General features: G+C 38.6%; 1 protein-coding gene and 1 long non-coding RNA gene across 2 annotated transcripts in view; one reads left to right on the top strand and one right to left on the bottom strand.

The window, feature by feature from the left end:
• cacna1db (calcium channel, voltage-dependent, L type, alpha 1D subunit, b) overlaps positions 1 to 19,634 on the bottom strand; it is a 216,090-nt gene that overhangs the window by 109,535 nt on the left and 86,921 nt on the right. The window contains exons 16-18 of the mRNA XM_065247770.1: positions 18,103 to 18,242; positions 17,313 to 17,370; positions 17,093 to 17,228 (exon numbers count right to left, since the gene is read on the bottom strand). Coding sequence (XP_065103842.1) covers positions 17,093 to 17,228; positions 17,313 to 17,370; positions 18,103 to 18,242 — 334 coding nt within the window. The remainder of the gene's footprint in view (positions 1 to 17,092; positions 17,229 to 17,312; positions 17,371 to 18,102; positions 18,243 to 19,634) is intronic.
• Positions 9,751 to 12,504, top strand: LOC135729877 (uncharacterized). Its single transcript, XR_010525777.2, has 4 exons — positions 9,751 to 9,893; positions 10,817 to 10,894; positions 11,752 to 11,829; positions 12,264 to 12,504. It is a non-coding gene; the product is annotated as an uncharacterized lncRNA (long non-coding RNA).

Below are 19,634 nucleotides of genomic sequence, written 5' to 3'. Positions count from 1 at the left end.
TGTGTAAAGTGTGAAGGGAACATGAATATGGCAAGTTTGAGGAGGGCATAGATATTAAATGCTCTAACTGTGGTAGAGGACATAGTGCAGCATATGCAAGATGTTCTGTACAAAAAATAAAAACAGTGCACAATTTAACATATACAGAAGCTATGCTTAAGATAAAAGCCAAAGGTAAAGCTGAACCAAAGGTAACTAATGTGCAAGGAAATAGGATGGAATCCTATTCTCAGAGAGAAGTAAATATTGAGAAGAATGATCCATATCTGCATATCACAGTAAACAAATTGACTGTGGCACTAATTTGTGCGGTGGGAACACAAGTGGAAAAGAAATCAGACAAATTAAAGATTATCGTAGGATGTGCTAATAAGTTTCTCAAGTTAACAGTTTCAGCAGAGGAGGTGCATGGGATTTGAAAGCGGAGGAAGGAACTGCTGCCATGGATATGAGATCTTTCCTACTACTAGATTGGAATGCCAGGAGTTTAATAGCAAATGGACAAGAATTTAAGGGTCCCATATTTCTAAGCTTTCTACAGTTTAATCTTAGGTTATAATGTCCTTAAGAATATATATTTGCAGTTTAGGTACCAAAAACAATCACTATATATTTTTTACAGTTTTCTCTGTCTCCACAATGTAACTTAAAAGTTGGGACTGCTGATAAATCGCATGCGATTGTCTCACGCACCTCTTCAGTAAAGCCGGTTAATTGATTGGGAGTATATCACCATCAGCTGCTTTCAGAAGCGACAACCGGCAGCCGGTTCTGAGAGCAGGTGATTCTGCTTTACTACCAATCAATGAGATGTGCGTAAAAATCGTGTGCAATTTATCGTGCAGCCCTACTTAAAATGTGTTTACTTACGGGTTGTGGATTTGAGGTCGGACCCGACAAAGTAAGGACTGCAACATCTTTAATGAGTAGATTCTTGGAGAAACCAGCATTGAACTGCCACACTGAAGCAGTCACTTGTGAAATGTTATAAATAGTATATAAATGTTTTTCAGAAGCCTGTGCAATGATTTAGTTTCCTGACATCCATCAATTTAACAAAATTTTTCACATAGTGTGATATTCCTTAGGGGTTTGTTTGGCAAAAAGGGGGTGGGGCGGTGGACGGTGGACAGTGCTCTGGGTGGAGTCTGAAGGTGGCAACTGTATATTGGTGACATCATGAAGTACAAACAAACCGTTTTAACTCACCGCTACTTTAAGCAGGCTGTGTGCATTTGCTCTTTAATGACTTATATGGTACTTACATAGCCCCTAGACATCAGTTATCATGAAAAAAGCCACAAAATTTCAGAAACATATCAAAGAAATGGAAAAAGCACCAGACATCATGTGCATTCAAGAGACATGTTTAGATAATTCACTGGACTTTAAGATTAATGGATATGTAGTAGAGAGGAAAGACAGAGGAACTGGAAGAGAAGGAGGGTGTGCAACATTAATTAAAGAAGGAATAGTGTATAAGAGAAGAAATACAAGTAATAATGTAGAATGTGTACATATAGAAATTATGGGGAGGTATGAAGAAAAATTAGAATTCTATAACCCATACAAAAATAAATAGTTGTATCCTAGAAGATGTGATGTGTGATAGACAGGGTAAAATTATTACATGTGGGGATTTTAATGCACATAATGGTCTATATATGGGGTAGTAAGAACTGACAATAGCAATAGTTGTAGAAGTTATAGAAGAGCACTTATTAGTATGTTTGAATGATGGGAAACCAACAAGAATGGATAGTTAAAGACGGCTTGTCGTGTTTAGATCTCACAATGACATCAGCTGCATTAGCTGGTAAATACATTTGGAGTGTACACGAGGATAATTTAGGCTGTGATCACTGGCTTTTAGTCTGTGATATTCAAAAGCAAAACTTCAGCCTGTGTGCAAGATGTGGATTTTAACGGGCAAAGTGGGAGGAGTTGTGAGTGTTGTGCAAATAAATTTAACAAATATGATTAAGTTGGAAGGAAATATTGAGATATACAATAAAATAGTAAGTGAAATCATTTAGCAGAAAAATATCTAAACCATTAATAATAGGCAATGGAAAAAGAAAAAAGAAATTCTATGGTGGGTCTGAAGAATGCACAGTGGCAATTAAAGAAAGGAATAAGGCATTCCGGGTTTTAAAAAGGTTAATAACTCAAGATACAGTAATAGATTATCAGGAAAAAAGGTCAGCTACAAGAAGGGTAATTACAAGTGCAAAGAGAAAGGCATGGCAGGAGTTCTGTAACACAACTGGAAGAGAGACTGGAATGCATGTGGTATGAAGAATAAGGAAAATGAATGGTATAAATAATGATAAACAAGTTCCTGTAATTGAGGAAGACAGAAATCTTGGCCAAAACATTTGCTAAAGTTCATAGTATTGAAAATTTGAGTGACAAGTTTTTTAAAAACTAAACCAAATGTACCGTTTAAGAATGTTTGTATGAAAAAAGTTATTGGTAACATGGATGACGATTTTAATCTCTTTGGCTGGAAATTGCTTTTAGCAATTTAAAGGACACAGCGCCAGGGAGATACAGGATCAGTTAAAAAAAACAAAACACTTACCAAACGTAGCCACTTAAGCAATACTGGATTTATATAACAACATATGGAATGAAGGCAGTTTACCCAAAGAATGGAAAAATGCAATGTGATACCAGTAGCAAAACCAGGCAAAGATGCAACAAAATTTTGTAGCTATAGGCCAATTGCTATTCCATCCACTTTATGTAAGTGATGAAAAAAAGCTATTATTTGAAAATAAGGTTAAAAAAGCTTTTACAATAAAATAATTTCTTGTTGCAGTTTTCTTTGATATTGTAAAGGCATATGACACTAGTGGAGGGACTAGTAACACCCTGGGGTCCAAAAATATGGCACCGCGTTTTGACGTGTTTTTTCCTTATAGCAGAATCAACTTAAAATACTCCATTATTTATAATCATACACTTACATATTTGCAACTGTGAAGGGTCCTCTTTAATTAGTTTACATTCACAATAACAAGAGATCTTTGAATTTTTGTCAAAAAGAAAACAAACAGGGTGCGCATTCAGACATTTCTGTCTCAGCCAGTTGTTTCTCAAAACACATTACAAAAATCAATTAAAAATCCGCAAATACATGTTACACAAACATGATACACATATCCAAAGAAAGCCTGAAATGTCTACTTTTAAACAAGCTTACTATATGGAACAAATGCCTGTTTATATAATCTGCACTGAAGTAAAGCGAGTACTGTTTTTCCTGGCTGACTTCATTATCTTTAATGCGGTCACGCCCACATGCGGTTCACGCTGTTGACATGGTAATGAGTAGACGAGCAGTTCCAACAATAATAAACAAACCGTAAAGTTTTATCAGATTTAAAGACTTTACCACATGTTTGGATGATAAACTTTATACACACACGTGAGGAATATCTTCATTTAAGTCAGGACATTGAGGAAGATTTAAGAACAACAAGGGGAGACACACTGGAGAAGGATATATTCCAGAAAGTAAGTAAATTATCCTCATTTATATTTGCTATCATGTAATATGCTAGATACAGTTGTTGAAATTTATTAGATTTGTTGTTTGAGCGCAAATTTCAGTGAAGCAGAAATGGGGCAGAAATATCAACACTGCATGATATTCTGAATGAGACTTCACAAGGAAGTGTAATCAGTCCAATTCGATTTAATATAATGACCAAGTGGGGAAGACATTACATATGCAGATGATGGTTTATTGTGGGAAAAGGTAGGAACTTCGGAAATGTAAGTCAAAGGACTACAAGAATCAATAAACGAAGTTGAAAGCTGGTCAGTGGAATGGGGACTGAGGTTTTCAGTATTAAAGACCCAAAATATGACTTTTACAAAAAAAAGGAAAATGTAACAAGAGACTAAAATGATATGGTCAATTTTTAGAAAGAGTAACAGAATTGAAATACCTTGGGTTAATATTTGATAAAACATTAACATGGAATAGACAAGGAAAATTGAGAACAAGTGCAAAGGAGTAATAAATTGCATGACTTCAATAGCCAAAATTTGAATGGGAGCTAGAAAAAGTGCAATGTATATCACGCCTTAATATGATCTAGTTTAGATTTTGGATGTGTAGTGTATGGTTCTGCAGCAAAATTAGGGCTGAAGAAGTTGGATGTATAGGCTAGAGCACTTATGGCACTTTTCCGTTGCATAGTACCCCACGGTTTAGGTCGGGTCATGTCAGCTCACTTCACTTTGGCTTGGTAAGCTTTCCATCGAGTTTAGTATCATTTAGAGTGGGAGGGATTATAGGCGTGGTGTTTTATTTGCGCTGCCTACTGCTGTGACATCTTGAAAGCATCATAGGAATGCTATACATTCATTCATTTATTTCTCAGTCATGCACATCATGTTTATCACTACCTCTATATCACATGACACCCGTGGCGCAAGTCGACGCGCTCTGCTGAGCCTTAAGTTGCAAAAATGCCATGCATGCAACCGCCACACACCACAAGCCTGGAAGTCTGGAAAACACAGGTATGGTGTTCCTGGTTCTCAACATGTGGATATTTTTCACATCTAAAACTTACAACCAAAACTATTCCCATTTGATGTAAGTATAAACAATGGGTTAAGGAATGTGGTCTGAACATTTTTGTTATTTGTCCCAATATGACATTAAATGGGGTATCACTATGAGTTCCTGAAACTTATGTTGAAATGAGACAGCTGGAGGATCAGGAGAAAGTGGAATAAAGATATGCTGATAGAAATCAATGGTTCTAGGAGACAAAATTTGTATTCTTGTATACAGATCTCTATAGATGGTTCTAAAGAACCAGTTGAAAAAAAGTGGGAGTAGGAGTATATATTCCAGAATTTGAAATGAAAATAAGTTTAAGGTTAAGTGACAAACTGTCTGTATATTCAACAGAACTAACTGCAATAATAGTAGGATTGCAGTGGGTAGAGCAGTCTATGCCAAATAGGATGCTGACTGAAATTCTCAGATTCTGCATCAGCACTTAAAAGTGTATTCTCAACAGAGAAGATCTGCTAGTAGAAATGTATACATCATCATATGTGACCAGTCACGGAAAGTAGTGACACAAGTCGGATCTGGGGCATTTTGAGTTATTCACAGATTCTGAAAGTGCAGTTTCTAAGCTTTCCAACGATGTGTAACACATGGAAATCTGATAAGATTTGGAGAAGTTGTGGCCATTTGAATTTAACACATTAAAGAAAGAGAATGCTGCGAAATTTGAGGAAGAAAAAAAGTTAACACTTTTCCCGGCCAGGAGAATTCTTGCTGCGCTGCAAGAACTGACAGACAGATGACGTCAAAGTACCGCGAGAGTGAATAAAACTAAACTACTCTAAGATTTCTTGAAGAGCTCTCGCGGCACTTTGGCGTCATCCGACTGCGGCGCCGCAAAAAGTCAGTGACGCACGACGCGGCTGACTGTCATCTGTTCCGCCCCCCAGCTTCTTTTATTTCTCTTTTGTTTTGTGCGCCCAAGCTTCGTTTATAGTCTGTAGAGATGCACGCTATAAATTTGAAAAAAACAACTTAGAAAACATGTATAAGGGACAGGTCAGCCGCATCACTACAGTCACGTGACTTCACGCAGTTCACAACAGAACTGAAAGAGAAGACCGTATAAAGTCGAAATTCTTGCTATTTTTGGACAAAAATGTATTTTCGATGCTTCAACACATTCAAGCTGACCCACTGATGTCAGATGGACTACTTTGATGATGTTTTTATTACCTTTCTGGACATGGAAACCGTACATAGATTTTCAATGGAGGAGACATAAAGCTCTCGGACTAAATCTAACGTTAAAACATCTTAAACTGTTTTCCGAAGATGAACCGAGGTCTTCCAAGTGTAGAACGACATAAGGGTAAGTCATTAATGACATTTTCATTTTTGGGCGAACTATCCTTATTTAGTAGTCACGCTGTTCCCTGTGGGGGTGGAGGGGAAAACACAAGCTTATACAGTATGTAAATATACACACAGACAATGACGCCCCCCGCTGCACGCTAGAATTTCCGGAAAAACAAGCTGATTTCAACTGCAATATGTACGCTTTTAAATGTACAGAAACTGCTTTCTCAAACATGGAGAGGCTTCTTCGTGATCACAACTAACAGATTCTGCAATAAAACGGAAATCACAAATTTTGAAAAAAAAACGTTGTTTCTCATTTTCTCGAAACTTGTGCTGCCGACTTGTGTCACTGGTTTCTGTGACGGGGTCACATATAGGCTGAACATAGAGGGTATTATTGTATACTTTTGTTGGGTGGCGCACATATTAGGATAGTTGGAAATTAAACGGCGGATAAATTAGTAAAAGAAACGTTAAGACTTGATAGATATTAAGATACCTTTAGGAAGAAATTACGTTAGATCAATAATTAATAGAGAATAATAAGAATATGGACACAAAGGTGGGAAGTAACAGTGCAGGTAGGTGGTATTATAGCAGCCTGGGTGCCAGCCAAATTTAGCCCCGCCCACAACATTTGAGGTCGGGACATTCGGTCTGGGGTCGCTCCATTGCGACGCTACAATTGCTCGGGTGAAAGCAGGTCGAACCAATCAAATTGTCAGGGCGGGCTTTTTACGATGATGGACAGATGATCAACAGTAATGTAATCAACAACGTCACCAAAGAGCGCTTGTGTTGAATGAGTTTACAACAAAGACTCTGCGCTGGAGAATTAAGACGTGAAGATTCAGCAATCGAGTCTGTTCTAGAAGATATCGACAGTGCATTGATTTTAAAACAGGAAAAGAGAAGCGCGATCAAGGCATTTGTTGATCGCAAAGATGTTTTTGCTGTTCCCCTGTACGGGATTCTGCAAAAGTTTAATTTATCAGCTGGCTTGGCGTGCACGTGCAACTCGGCGTGCCCGACAACGTTGATATAACTAGCGGTCGTTGCCAGCTCCTTTTAGGAAGCCTGTGGATGAAGTTTATCTAACTTAAATGGTAAGAGATAGTCTGACTTTATGACTTAGTAAATAACTCACAATAGCGTGATATGAAATGTTGTAAACATTGTGGATGTTAATGTACGTTCGCTAACTCAGAGTACAATCATAATGTTAGTCTCATTGCAGCGAAATAACTAGCAGTTCAGGTTAGTCTGCAAAAGAGGACAGATGCCATTTGAACATATGTCGCACCCTTGCATGCTCTGATTGGTTGTAGGTCTATCCAATTGAGTGCAGAGGCATTCTTTTGTCCTGGTTCAGTTAAAACACACCCCATAATCACAGCCCAATGGAACGATATCAAACTCAAATCCTGACTAAAATCGAGTGTGATAACATCAGGCTAGTATTATAGTATTGTAAAATCAGTAGGCTAAAAAAGTATTGTGCCACAGAAGAAGTAATGATTTCTAAACTAATGATGGGTTAAATATAAGGTTAAACTCAATGACATTAATGGGAAGCATGAAAATGGTATGTGTGATGAATGTGGTTGGTGTTGAAACAGTAGAACATGCACTTTTTAAGTGTAGTAAATATGAAGAACAGTATGAAGGATGAAGGACTTTTTAGTAATATAAAAAACAGTCAAGTGAGTATCACGGACCTATTGGGAAAGGGTTTGAGTAAAAGAGGTTTAAGGAGGTGTTAAAAATTTTTAGAGCTTGCAGTACTAGATCACAGAATCTAGAGCCTGAGAAAGAGGAGCAACTATTTCCGATCATCCTGGAGGTTGAGGAGCTTAGCGTGGAAGCTGGAGGAGCTGAAACACACAGTGCTACCTTAAAGGAATAGTCCACTTTATGGATGGGGCCCATTGACTTACCATAGTATTTTTTTTCCTACTATAAAAAGTCAATGGACCCCATCTTTAAAGTGGACTACTCCTTGAAGCTTGGGCTCCAATCCTCTGGGATGTTAAAAGGTTTATTAATTTTTTATTACCCTTCCTCTTACCCCTGCAACTCAGACCCATTACTTATATGCAGAAGGTATACAGTACAGTAGGTGGCAATAATACTCCTAAGGAGTTAACAGCCAATAAACAGAAAGAAGCAGCAGTTAGCTTCTACCATTTCAACAAGCGTTCATCGTGATTTGTTTGTCCAAATATTGTTTGTCTGTCTTACAAATACATTCGCTACTTACAGGCACGGGTCTGCATTAGCTATGTTTGGGAGTGAGCTCTTAAAAGGGCCGACTATTAACCCGAGCCGTTTCTCAATGTCAAGGAAGGATCCTCGAAAGCCAGAATTTCGAGGATGCTACGTCATCGACGTCTGTCGAAGGACTGTTCCAATCTTAAGGATCCACGAAATTTCAGCCAAGGACTGAGTCCTTCGTTCAAGAAATATCCCATGTACAGGAAAGGACGCATGTGTGTATCCTTCGCGCTCTTCAGGCACTGAAATCACCCACAATCCTATGCACATAGCACCGAAAGCACACCTTTCATTGACGCAATGACGTGCACTTGCTAGCCTGTTCTATTTAACGTGTTCTCCAAATGCTTAAAGGGACACTTCACCCATTTGCATTAACCTTTGTATAGTTAGAACCCCAGTCATGTTTTTGAATGGTCATGCATAATTTTCTCAGTTGCCACTGAGACAGGAGAAATACAGATTTCAGTGTTGCACTTCCTTCTTTCAATGATGTAAAAATCATCATTTTGCATCATTGAAAGAAGGAAGTCCAATATCTTTGTTGAGGGGGTGAGACTACAAACACCCCTTTTCTCGGTCAAATAGGCACCAAATTCTAAATGTATGTTACATTTCGACTACAAATATGACACACTTTAAATAAAGATTAATGTTTCTACAGGTGAAATGCTCCTTTAAGAGGAGCCTTGCCTAGCCTCTGAAGGAAGTGATTTGTAAAGACTAGTCCTGCCATGGAAGTATCCTTGACATTGAGAGACGGCTACTGTGACTGCTGCGGAGGCTGTTTTTGTTTTGTTGCTCCACTTCAACTGGCTGTACTGTATATTTATAGATCTGCACAGAGACTGCACAGGGTTTGCGATCTTAGAGCTCACAGTTTAATGTTCCGTCTTTGTCTTCGGAAGCCCGTGCTACGGCTTCTTCCTTCATCCAGTTCTAAAGAGGTGGATGTAGTCATTGTTATTATAAGAAACTCACAGGCATCTCGTTCCCCACATATGTTTTTAGAGAAAACATCAAGCACTCAATGTTTAACAAACACTGACGTGTAAAATGAGAAATAAAGCTTAATTCACAGCCTCATTGTCAGAGTTTGCCATCTTCCCAAACAGAAATGTAGTTTATCATTTATTTATTCAGGTTTTATCGCTCTCTGTACTCACTTCATACGCTTAAGAACACATACAATACATGTTTTATTCTGGAAGATGACAAACAGTTAGCTCGAGTGGGCTGACTGTGTATGTTGTGTGAGGCTGCAGTTTTGCTCGATCCGCATTAAAGTGAGGGGAGCAATTATGGAAGGCCTGTTGGATAAAAATGTGCAAAAAAAAAAACGGATCAAAACAGATACATCTGAGGAATGTAATTATTGTTTAGAGGGAATCCATATGCTAGCCCTGGCATCTACACTCTAAAAACTCCTGGGTTATTTCTTCAACCCATATTCTGGGTTATTTGTGTTGGGTTAAAATTATGGGTTATTTTTTCAGAGAGTAACCATTTTCTGGGTTATAGGGCTAATATTTTGACCCAATTCCTGGGTTGTTTGGGTTTCTGGGTTATTTTTCAAAGGTTAACCCATGTTCTGGGTTAACGCCCCGCCCCCCGCTGTTCTGGAATTTTCTCACAACAGTCGATTGAAATAACGGTCACCGGAGTTCGCGGCGCGCTCGATCCGTTTTGGCCTGGGCTTCTTCGTTGTGTATTCAAGGTAAGCAAGTATTTTAAGTGTCAATGTAACGTAAACTTTCTGTGTCCATGTCCCCGTTGCTTATCTCATTGTTATAATACCGGTAAAAATATGATAAGTACAGGGCAGCTATGACTTCGAGCAACGTTAAGGGGGTTAAGGGGGAACACCGGACGGGGAACACCGGACGAGAAGCGCCGCGCCGTATATAAGACCACTCGAGGTATCCCGCACTTTCTCAGATTATGGCCAGCAATATTGTTATGTTTAAGGACATTATGGAATTAAGATATATCAGTACTATGTTATGATTGTACTGTATAATTAAATACAATCGTTGCTGAGTCTGCAGTCTGAACACTTTACCTCAGAGCGTCCGTAAACGGAATGAATTTAGGATATCACCTGAAAATCCAATATCAACCAATTTTCATGAAAGTAGCTCATTTCTGTAAATGAATGTAAAATTTAATGTACATTACAGCACATGGTGAAGTCTGTATATACATTAACGACGAATTTGAGACAAATAAGTGTAAATTTAAAACTATGTACATGGCGCTCGGCGCCGCAGACAGACGCAAAATGGCGCCGCCGGTACACACACATACTGTACCCTGTGTCTCTTCGTTCCCTAGCTCCCGAGGTCGTGAATCAGTTTATCATGTACACAGGTTCGGGCACTGGAACGGACTTTAGCTCACTTGACATTGGGACACTGTTCACTTATTATCCTGTGATGTGGCTGCTTAAGCGTGTTGTGATCACTCACAGCTGTTACTCATCAACAACCGGCAAAACCAACCGTTGCGTTGCTTTGAGTTATGTTTACCAGCTGCACCATGCTTATAATATTATACAGTGCTCTACTGGCTGAAGTAGTGAGATTTAAAGAAGCAGGTCAAGTCTTCAAATTGTTGCTAACCTCTATATGTTTTCTCCAGGTCTGTTTAAATGGACAGCTTTGTCACTGACAAGTTAACTGAGTGGCGGCTGTTTGAGCTGACAGAGACATTTTTGAGGTGAGCTTTTTACTCTTATTGCCCTCATATCATCTCTCTATACCTAAACATTTTAAACTACACTAGGAAAACTACACCGTTTTTCAATATTTTACTATGTTTTTACATCAACTTAGACAAAATAATACATCCCTGTCTTTTTAATGCGTGCAGTACATCTTGTACAGCATGTCGTGAATGTGTTAGCATTTAGTCTAGCCCCATTCATTCCTTAGGATCCAAACAGGAATGAATTTAGAAGCAACAAAACACTTCCATGTTTTCCCTATTTAAAGACTGTTACATGAGTATTTACACGAGTAAGTATGGTGGCACAAAATAAGAGGTTACGATATTTTAAGCGGATTAAAAAATGAGAACTATGTTGTATGGCGGAAGAGCACTTAGTTTGCAGCACTTTGTCCTCTGGTGCAGTAACATCACTCCTGTGAACTCTCTCATCTTTTTTAAAATCAGTGTGATGAGTGATGATGTTACTGCACCAGAGGTCAAAGTGCTGCAAACTAAGTGATCTTCCGCCAGACAATATAGTTCTCATTTTTATCAGCTTAAAAAATTATTTAGTGCCACTAGATTTACTGGTGTAACTACTCATGTAACAGTCTTTAAATAGGGAACACATGGAAGTGCTTGGTGGCTTCTAAATTCACCCCTGTTTGGATCCTAAGGAATGAATGGGGCTAGACTAAATGCATTAATAACGCGCTGTACAAAGATGAACTGCATGCATAGAAAAAAGGATGTATTATTTCGTCTAAGTTAAGGTAAGAACATAGTAAAATATTGAAATACTTTTTCTTTAATAGGGCTTAAAGGGATAGTTCACCCAAAAATGAAAATTCTGTCATCATTTACAGGCCATCTACAGGGTTGAGAAGAAGACTATCCGGCATTCCACTGAAGAGTCCCTGACAGCGTTCATACACCAAATGTCTGTAAGTACAATGGACCAGTTTCTCAGCACTACTCTGAGAGAGAATATTCTTAATTCTATAACTATACTGTTCATGTGAAAGAAGGCTATACAAGGGACATGTTTCATGTGGAAGCTAAAGGGTGAATCCTGGTTTAAAAAAACAACTTCAAGGTTCCTCGCAGTTGTATTTCAGTTTTGGGCGATGCCATCTAAGGTAGCAATCTGACTAAAAAGTTAAGTTAAAGATGTTAAGTTTTATTACTCAGTGGTTCTCAACCCACATTTTCTTGTACCCACTCAAAATGAAGACACCAATTAAGAACCACAGCTCATTTGGCTTCCTTGTACAGTTAGTATCAGCATTATAACACAAACTGGTAGTCTATTATCTTGCTTACAATTTACGTTCTACACAATATTCACTTTATATCTTTCTGTCTCTGTCTGTTTTAGGTTGGAACAAATATGGTGGAATACAGTGGCGGCTCGTGACTGCTCATCAGAGGATGCGCTAATTCAAAATAAGTGTTCAGATTGTCACGTGTGTGGTTCCCTTTTCCAAAATATGTGTCCTGCGTGTCGAGAGATCCTGTGTGCATCACGTGTTTTGTCAAAATAAGTGCCTGCTGCACACGCGTCAAAACCGTTTATGATAAAAGAGACGCTCATGTTTCTAAAATACACGCCAGACACTTCCTTACGTGAGCATCTGTTTTATCATAAACCCTTTAAACGCGTCTGCAGCAGGAACTTATTTTGGCATGACACGTGATGCACACAGGATCTCTCGATGGGCAGAACACATATTTTAAAATTACAAACCACACACATGACAAGCTACATACATGTTGTGACGAACTTTGCATCGAGCATCCTCGAATAAAGAAGTCACCGGCCAGCACTGGTGGAATACCTTCAGCAATCGAAGCCGTTCCCCTCTGGGAGATCTCAAGCTGCACACAACCAATGTTTGAAGACTTAAAGCCTCAAGTTCAATCCAATTATTGAATGTTGTCAAATGTTTGAGAGTTGTTTATTATTCTATTTTTCCTTTCTAATGTTATTACAGTGTGACCTACACTGTAAAAAAATTCCGTAGAAATTACAATGTTATTGCAGCTGGGTTGCCGGTAATTTACCGTAGATTTAAATTTATGTTATTTACTGGCAAGAGTTTGTTCAAAGTCGAATAAATTTTAAATATTAACAAGTCTTTATCTTTACAGAATAAAATTATACAATAACAGCCTCATGCAAAGCATTCTGGGAACCAGAAATAATCATCAACCTTTTTCTGTTTTTTGCTTCAGATTTTGTTTCCCAGAATGTTTTGCTTGATGCTGTTTTTTTAGTTTTACTCTTTAAAGACAAAGACTTGTAAATGTTTAATGTTCATTTAACTTTAAACAAAATGTTGCCAGTTAAAAACATAAATTTAAATCAACGGTAAGTTACCGGCAACCCAGCAGCAATTTCTACGGATTTTTTTTACAGTGTAAAATAAATAGGTCCAAGTGTGCATTTTTATATAGAATTTAATTGAATCCAATAAAAATTTAAAAAAGTGTCTGAATTTTTCTTTTCTGAAATAAGGCATAGTTACACAATTTAGGTTATCTTTGACCTTTGTTTAAAAAGGATCTACTAATTTCTGGGTTTTTCCACCCAGATATTGGGGTTGTTCTTTTGACCCAGAAGTTGGGTTATATTAACTACAATTTTGGGTTATTTTAACCCAGAAGTTGGGTCAGGTATTTAACCCAGAAGTTGGGTCAAAAAGAATAACCCATTTTTCTGGGTTGAAATAACCCAGAAATTAGTTGGTCCCTTTTTAACCCAGGAGTTGGGTCAAAAATAACCCATTATGGGTTGTTTTTGACCCAGGAGTTTTTAGTGTGTATGACGCTTCAGGACATGCCAGTTTATCAGTTTCTACCCAGAAATGTTGTAAAAGTAGTAATCTGTTTGAAAATACAATAGTAAAATGTTTTACTTTCTACTGCTATGTAGCTGCTTCAGGGCATTGAACTCAGACCCAAATATAATCAATAAGCGAACTGCCATCTATGTTTCAGGGCACACCAATTTATCAGTTTCTACCCAAAAATGTTGTAGAACTAGTAATCTGTTCAAACTGTAGTAAAATTTGTTTGAACTCAGACCCAAAGGTAATCAATATGCAAACCCTGCAGTTTATGACGCTTCATTTCTACCCAGAAATGTTGTAGATTGTCTCCTGCCCTGTAGTTGCTTTAGGGCGTCGTACTCACACCCCAAGCTAACCTTTGTTTGCATTAGTGCAATTTTTTCAATGAATCTACTAAAACGTGACAATGTTGTTACACATGATAGAGAGACTATAGAATTCTTTATAATTCTCATCCTCTAAGATTCAGTGGGATATTATCCACCAAACTGGACCCGCACAAGCTTTGGTGTTAGAGTAAGAGGTGTTATCTCTGCTGGAGAAAGTTGCAATGCCATATGTTTCCCCTCCAAGAGAGTCAGTCCATGTTCTACAGCCAGTACTTCATATTTTCTAAGACAAATAGTGGGCTGAGGTTCATTTTAAAACTCTGAAATGTTCTCTTAGGAATTCAGGTTCAGAATGCTGACCGCTATTATTTTGTGGCCAGTATAATATTTTAGGAATGGTTGTCACAAGAGGTCTGAGGACACTTCCACATATTTAGAGAATATTAGGTTTAATGGCAGCAGCATCCAACATAATTCCATTTGGTCTGCTGCTGTATAGAAAAATCTCAGGCTCCTGAACAAGGGTTTGACACTAGGGACATAATGTCGCAGGGTAATAATTTCGACAGATGTGTCAATCACAGGCTGGGTAGCAGTTGTGGAAGGCCGTTCAACCAGGGGACTGTAGAGAGTGCAACAGCTTCATAGGCACTTATGTTGTCTAGATATGTTAGTTGTACTATGAGTACTTCCAGTTCTCTGCGACCGTCCCATAAATGCAATTAATTACCTAATCAACCAATCACATGGCAGTTGCTTCAATGCATTTAGGGGTGTGGTCCTGGTCAAGACAATGTCCTGAACTCCAAACTGAATGTCAGAATGGGAAAGAAAGGTGATTTAAGCAGTTTAGAGCGTGGCATGGTTGTTGGTGCCAGACGGGCTGGTCTGAGTATTTCACAATCTACTCAGTTACTGGGATTTTCACGCACAAACATTTCTAGGGTTTACAAAGAATGGTGTGAAAATGAATGCGGCAGTCCTGTGGGCGTAAATGTCTTGTTGATGCTAGAGGTCAGAGGAGAATGGGCTGACTGATTCAAGCTGATAGAAGAGCAACTTTGACTGAAATAACCACTCGTTACAACCGAGGTATGCAGTAAAGCATTTGTGAAGCCACAACAAGCACTACCTTGAGGCGGACGGGCTACAACAGCAGAGGACCCCACCGGGTACCACTCATCTCCACTACAAATAGGAAAAAAAGGCTACAATTTGCATTAGCTCACCAAAATTGGACAGTTGAAGACTGGAAAAATGTAACCTGGTTTGATGAGTCTCGATTTCTGTTGAGACATTCAGATGGTAGAGTCAGAATTTGGCGTAAACAGAATGAGAACATGGATCCATCATGCCTTGTTACCACTGTGCGGTTGTAGTGTAATGGTGTGGGGGATGTTTTCTTGGCACACTTTAGACCCCTTAGTGCCAATTGGGCATCGTTTTAATGCCATGGCCTACCCTACATGTCCATCCCTTTATGACCATCATGGACCCATCCTCTGATGCCTACTTTCAGCAGGATAAAGAAACCATGTGATAAAGCTGGAATCATTTCAAATTGGTTTCTTAAACATGACAATGAGTTCACTGTACTAAAACCCCCATAGATCTCAACCCAATAGAGCATCTTTAGGGATGTGGTGGAACGGGAGCTTTGTGTCATGGATGTGCATCCCACAAATATCCATAAATTGCAAGATGCTATCCTATCAATATGGGCCAACATTTCTAAAGAATGCTTTCAGCACCTTGTTGAATCAATGCCACATAGAATTAAGCAAGGATTTGAAAAGCTCTGTGTCCCTGATTGGCCAGCTAATCTGCACGTTGTGATTGGCCTGAATACCTCTGAAGTCAGCAGGAGAAGTGACGATCCTTACCATGTTTGATAGATTCGGTTGCTAACAGGAGTTAACGTAGAGGCTGTAAGCCGGAGTCCGAACAACTTCAAAGTCCGAAGCGGGAGGAATTATGATAATGTTTTAAAGTGTGTAAAATTTTAAAGTGTGAATCAGACAATGGGTACATTTTAAAGCCATTCTTCACCGGAGACCGGGTTATATTCCTAAGGTTTCTACGTGTCCAGGTAGGACCTTAGTCCTACAGGCCTTTCATTCTCCTCTCAAGTCGGTGGACCTTGAAAGACTTCACCTGTTATGTCCAGTTAGGGCTTTGCAATTATATTTTATAGGTCTTCGTGGAAAAATCAGATCAGTTCTTACGTCAAGCCTCTAAACAATCCATTAGTTATGGATAATAGTGGCTATTTCAATAGCTTATGAGGTGCGCGGTATGCCTTCACCTCTGCTAGTTAGGGTACATTCAACCAGGAGTATGGCTATATCTTAGGCCCTCTTGTTGGGGGTATCTATGCAAGATGTGTGTGATTCGGCAGGGTGGTCTTCCCACACAGTTTATGATGTTTTACGGTTTACACCTCCCATCTTTATGGCATAGTGGGCATTGTCATTCTCATATTTTCATTCAGCATTGAAGTTCCCTTGAAAGAAAACGTATCTGTTACATATATAATCTTGGTTCCTTGAGAAAGGGAACGAGATGCTGCGTCTCTTTGCCATAACATGTGTGAAGCGGTTTACACTTCCCTTTTATAACCTTCCGTGTCATTCGTGGGGTCATCACTCTCTGCACCTCTACAAGGGCTCCGTATAGCTGTACAAAAATTGTGAGCACATGTGCTGGCGTGTTCCCATAGTGTAATTTCATGACACAGTATCTCATTCCCTTTCTCATAAATTTTTCTGACCGGGGCACCTGATGTCTAAAGACCTTTATTTTAGAAATGTTACAACACATGCAAACCATACATAGATAACTATGACAATATATGGTTTCTTTATTCTCTGTGTGGTTGTCTGTTAGTCTTTAACAGCATATGGACAAATACAGTTATGTATTGTGTCTCATTCAGTCACTGGAATGCAATCTCAAAGAAGTAATTTAAAGTTTGACAACAATGAAACAAGATATATTTTTAGACAAACTGTGCAAATGATACGTACGGGTTGGAGCTGCTGAAGATGAAGAAGGCACTGCCCTCTGGAATGGGAGGCCTCTTCTTTTCTCTGAGACTCATATCTGGCAGTTTCTGGTGCCGTCGGCATGACGGAAAGCCAGGCTTATGCTTCTCATCCTCACCTACAAACACACACAAGCAATTGGAGCAGTGTGAACCGGTATTACTGAAGTTCATGTGATTGGCTGAATGTTCAGTGGGTTTACCTGTAGTGACTGCCATCTCCTCTGCCTGATCTTCAGCAGCGTCCGAATCTACAGACACCTGCAACAGCCAGAAACACAATAAACACACCCACACAAACACTGAGAGAGAGACTTCGTCAGATTTTTGCATGACTCAATCACAGTCAATGTAATGGTGAAGCAACAGGTCAAATAGCCCAACTAATGGAAGAAATCCATTTGCGGTTTTTGTAAAAGTATTTAGTATTTTCGAAATTCAAAAATACACTAATTTATTTTGTAGAAAAACTGAGTTTTTTTTATTACATTTTGATGTATCTTTGCCCAACCCTGACCACCACCATATTTTACTGTTGGTATGATGTTCTTTTTCTGAAACGCGGTGTTACTTTGACACCAGATGTAATGAACACACACCTTCAAAAGTGTTAAACTTTTGTCTTGTCAGATCATCAAGATGTTTTCTTGAAAAACGGAGACGGACCTTTATGTTCTTTTTGCTCAGTAGCAGATTTTTTCTTGGACCTCTGCCATGCAGGCCATTTTTGCCCAGTTTCTTTATTATGGTGGTGTCATGAACACTGACCTTAACTGAGACAAATGAGGCCTGCAGTTCTTTGGATGTTTTTGTGGGGTCTTTTGTGACTATTTGGATGAGTCGTCAATGTGCTTTTGGAGTAATGTCAGTGTTTTTTGGTTTTTTCACACCACTGTATATAGTTAAGTGTCATCATACACAAATTTCTAACAGGCCACTTATCAGATTTACAGAATTGTCGTCTCCGTAGTAACTGAAAATATCAGCACCAACCTTTGCATTTCCCTCTTCGGCATCTCTCATCATCATACTCTTTCTCCTCTTTTTCTCTTGCTCTTTCTGGGCTGAGTTAAGACTCTCTGCATCTGCCAGGTTATCCACAGCGATGGCCAAGAAGACATTTAATAAGATATCTGATAAATCGAGTTAAGATTTCAAGAACATGCTTGTTGCTTTTCACAACAGAATTTCAACAGCTCAGTCTGAGGCCAGAAACATGCTGGGGGCAAGCGTGCAGTCCTGTACATATACGCTTATACATATACCCCTATACATTCCGCTCACCCCTTTCCTTCCCCATGAAATAGTGGAAAAGGGAAGGGTAAAAAAAAGTTCCCCAAAACAGGACACCACTGCAACATCGTCATATTTCATTATACGTCCTACATTAAACTAGATGCAATGTTTATAATGCTGCCGTCACCTGTAATAAGTTTACTGGGTTAAAGCCTAAAAAGCCCTGGGGCCTGATGTATAAACGTTGCGTACTCACAAAATGGGCTAGAAATATGCATCGCACCTGCCTATGAGAAGCAAATAATTAACAGATGAAAAGTATTGAAAAGACGAAGCCTCTACAGTGAATGGAGTGCCACACACATCTGTCATAAACGCGTCTGTGTGTTTGAAAAGCAAAAGAACTACATGAATCAGTCTTTTCTTTACTCAACAAACACTAAAGGCTAATGTTTCACATTTCATCTCCCTCTGAGTTTATTTTCCATTAAAAATGTTATGAATATAAGGACACCTGTCTGGCAATATGTGTAAACCAGTATCAACTTTGACAATGCCAGTGTTTAAACACCGTTTTTATAATTTAATAAAAACCCATAAGGCAAAAAAGTTTATTTCTCTAGCCAAAAGTATATTTTAAATATATGCTAAATAAGATAATTTTATAAAGTGTATTTCTTAAGTTGAAACGTTTTTAAAACTTATGTTTACAGGTTTGTAATAGTTTTTCTTCCAATGCGACAAATAGATTTCCTTGAATTCAAATATATGAAGGGCTAAATATATTGTTTGGTATTATTTGTATATTTTGAATTTAAAAATATATTTTAATATGTTAATATTAAAATGATATGCAGACCACATTATGCCCAGTAAAGCTAAGGGTTGTACGCTCCATGTATGGTTGTTTCAGGGAGGAGATGGGGCGGAGACGCACGTACGTACAATCTTCCACTCACTTGGATTTATGAATGGAATTTTGCGCAGTTTCTGGAGTAAAAAGCTCCCACTGGCTGACACCAGTGACAAGTTCAGAGACGAGTAACATAACAGAATCAAGATTAGTTTTTTCTAAAGCTTCTAAAAATATAAATTAAAAACTATTACAAACATATTTATGAATGTCTTAATTATTATCTGTCTTACCAACAAAAATTGTAATTGATTTACAATTTCAAAGTCACTTTTTGGTTAGGAAGGCAATATGCAAAGAGGGTGGGAAGCTCTTGAATAATCTGTGATTGACAGCTGAGGAAACAAAAGGCACTTTAAAGTTTTAAAAGATGGAT

This window comes from Paramisgurnus dabryanus, chromosome 11 (assembly GCF_030506205.2).
Source record: "Paramisgurnus dabryanus chromosome 11, PD_genome_1.1, whole genome shotgun sequence".
Lineage (NCBI taxonomy): Eukaryota > Metazoa > Chordata > Actinopteri > Cypriniformes > Cobitidae > Paramisgurnus > Paramisgurnus dabryanus.
This window is presented reverse-complemented; position numbering and strand designations above follow the sequence as displayed.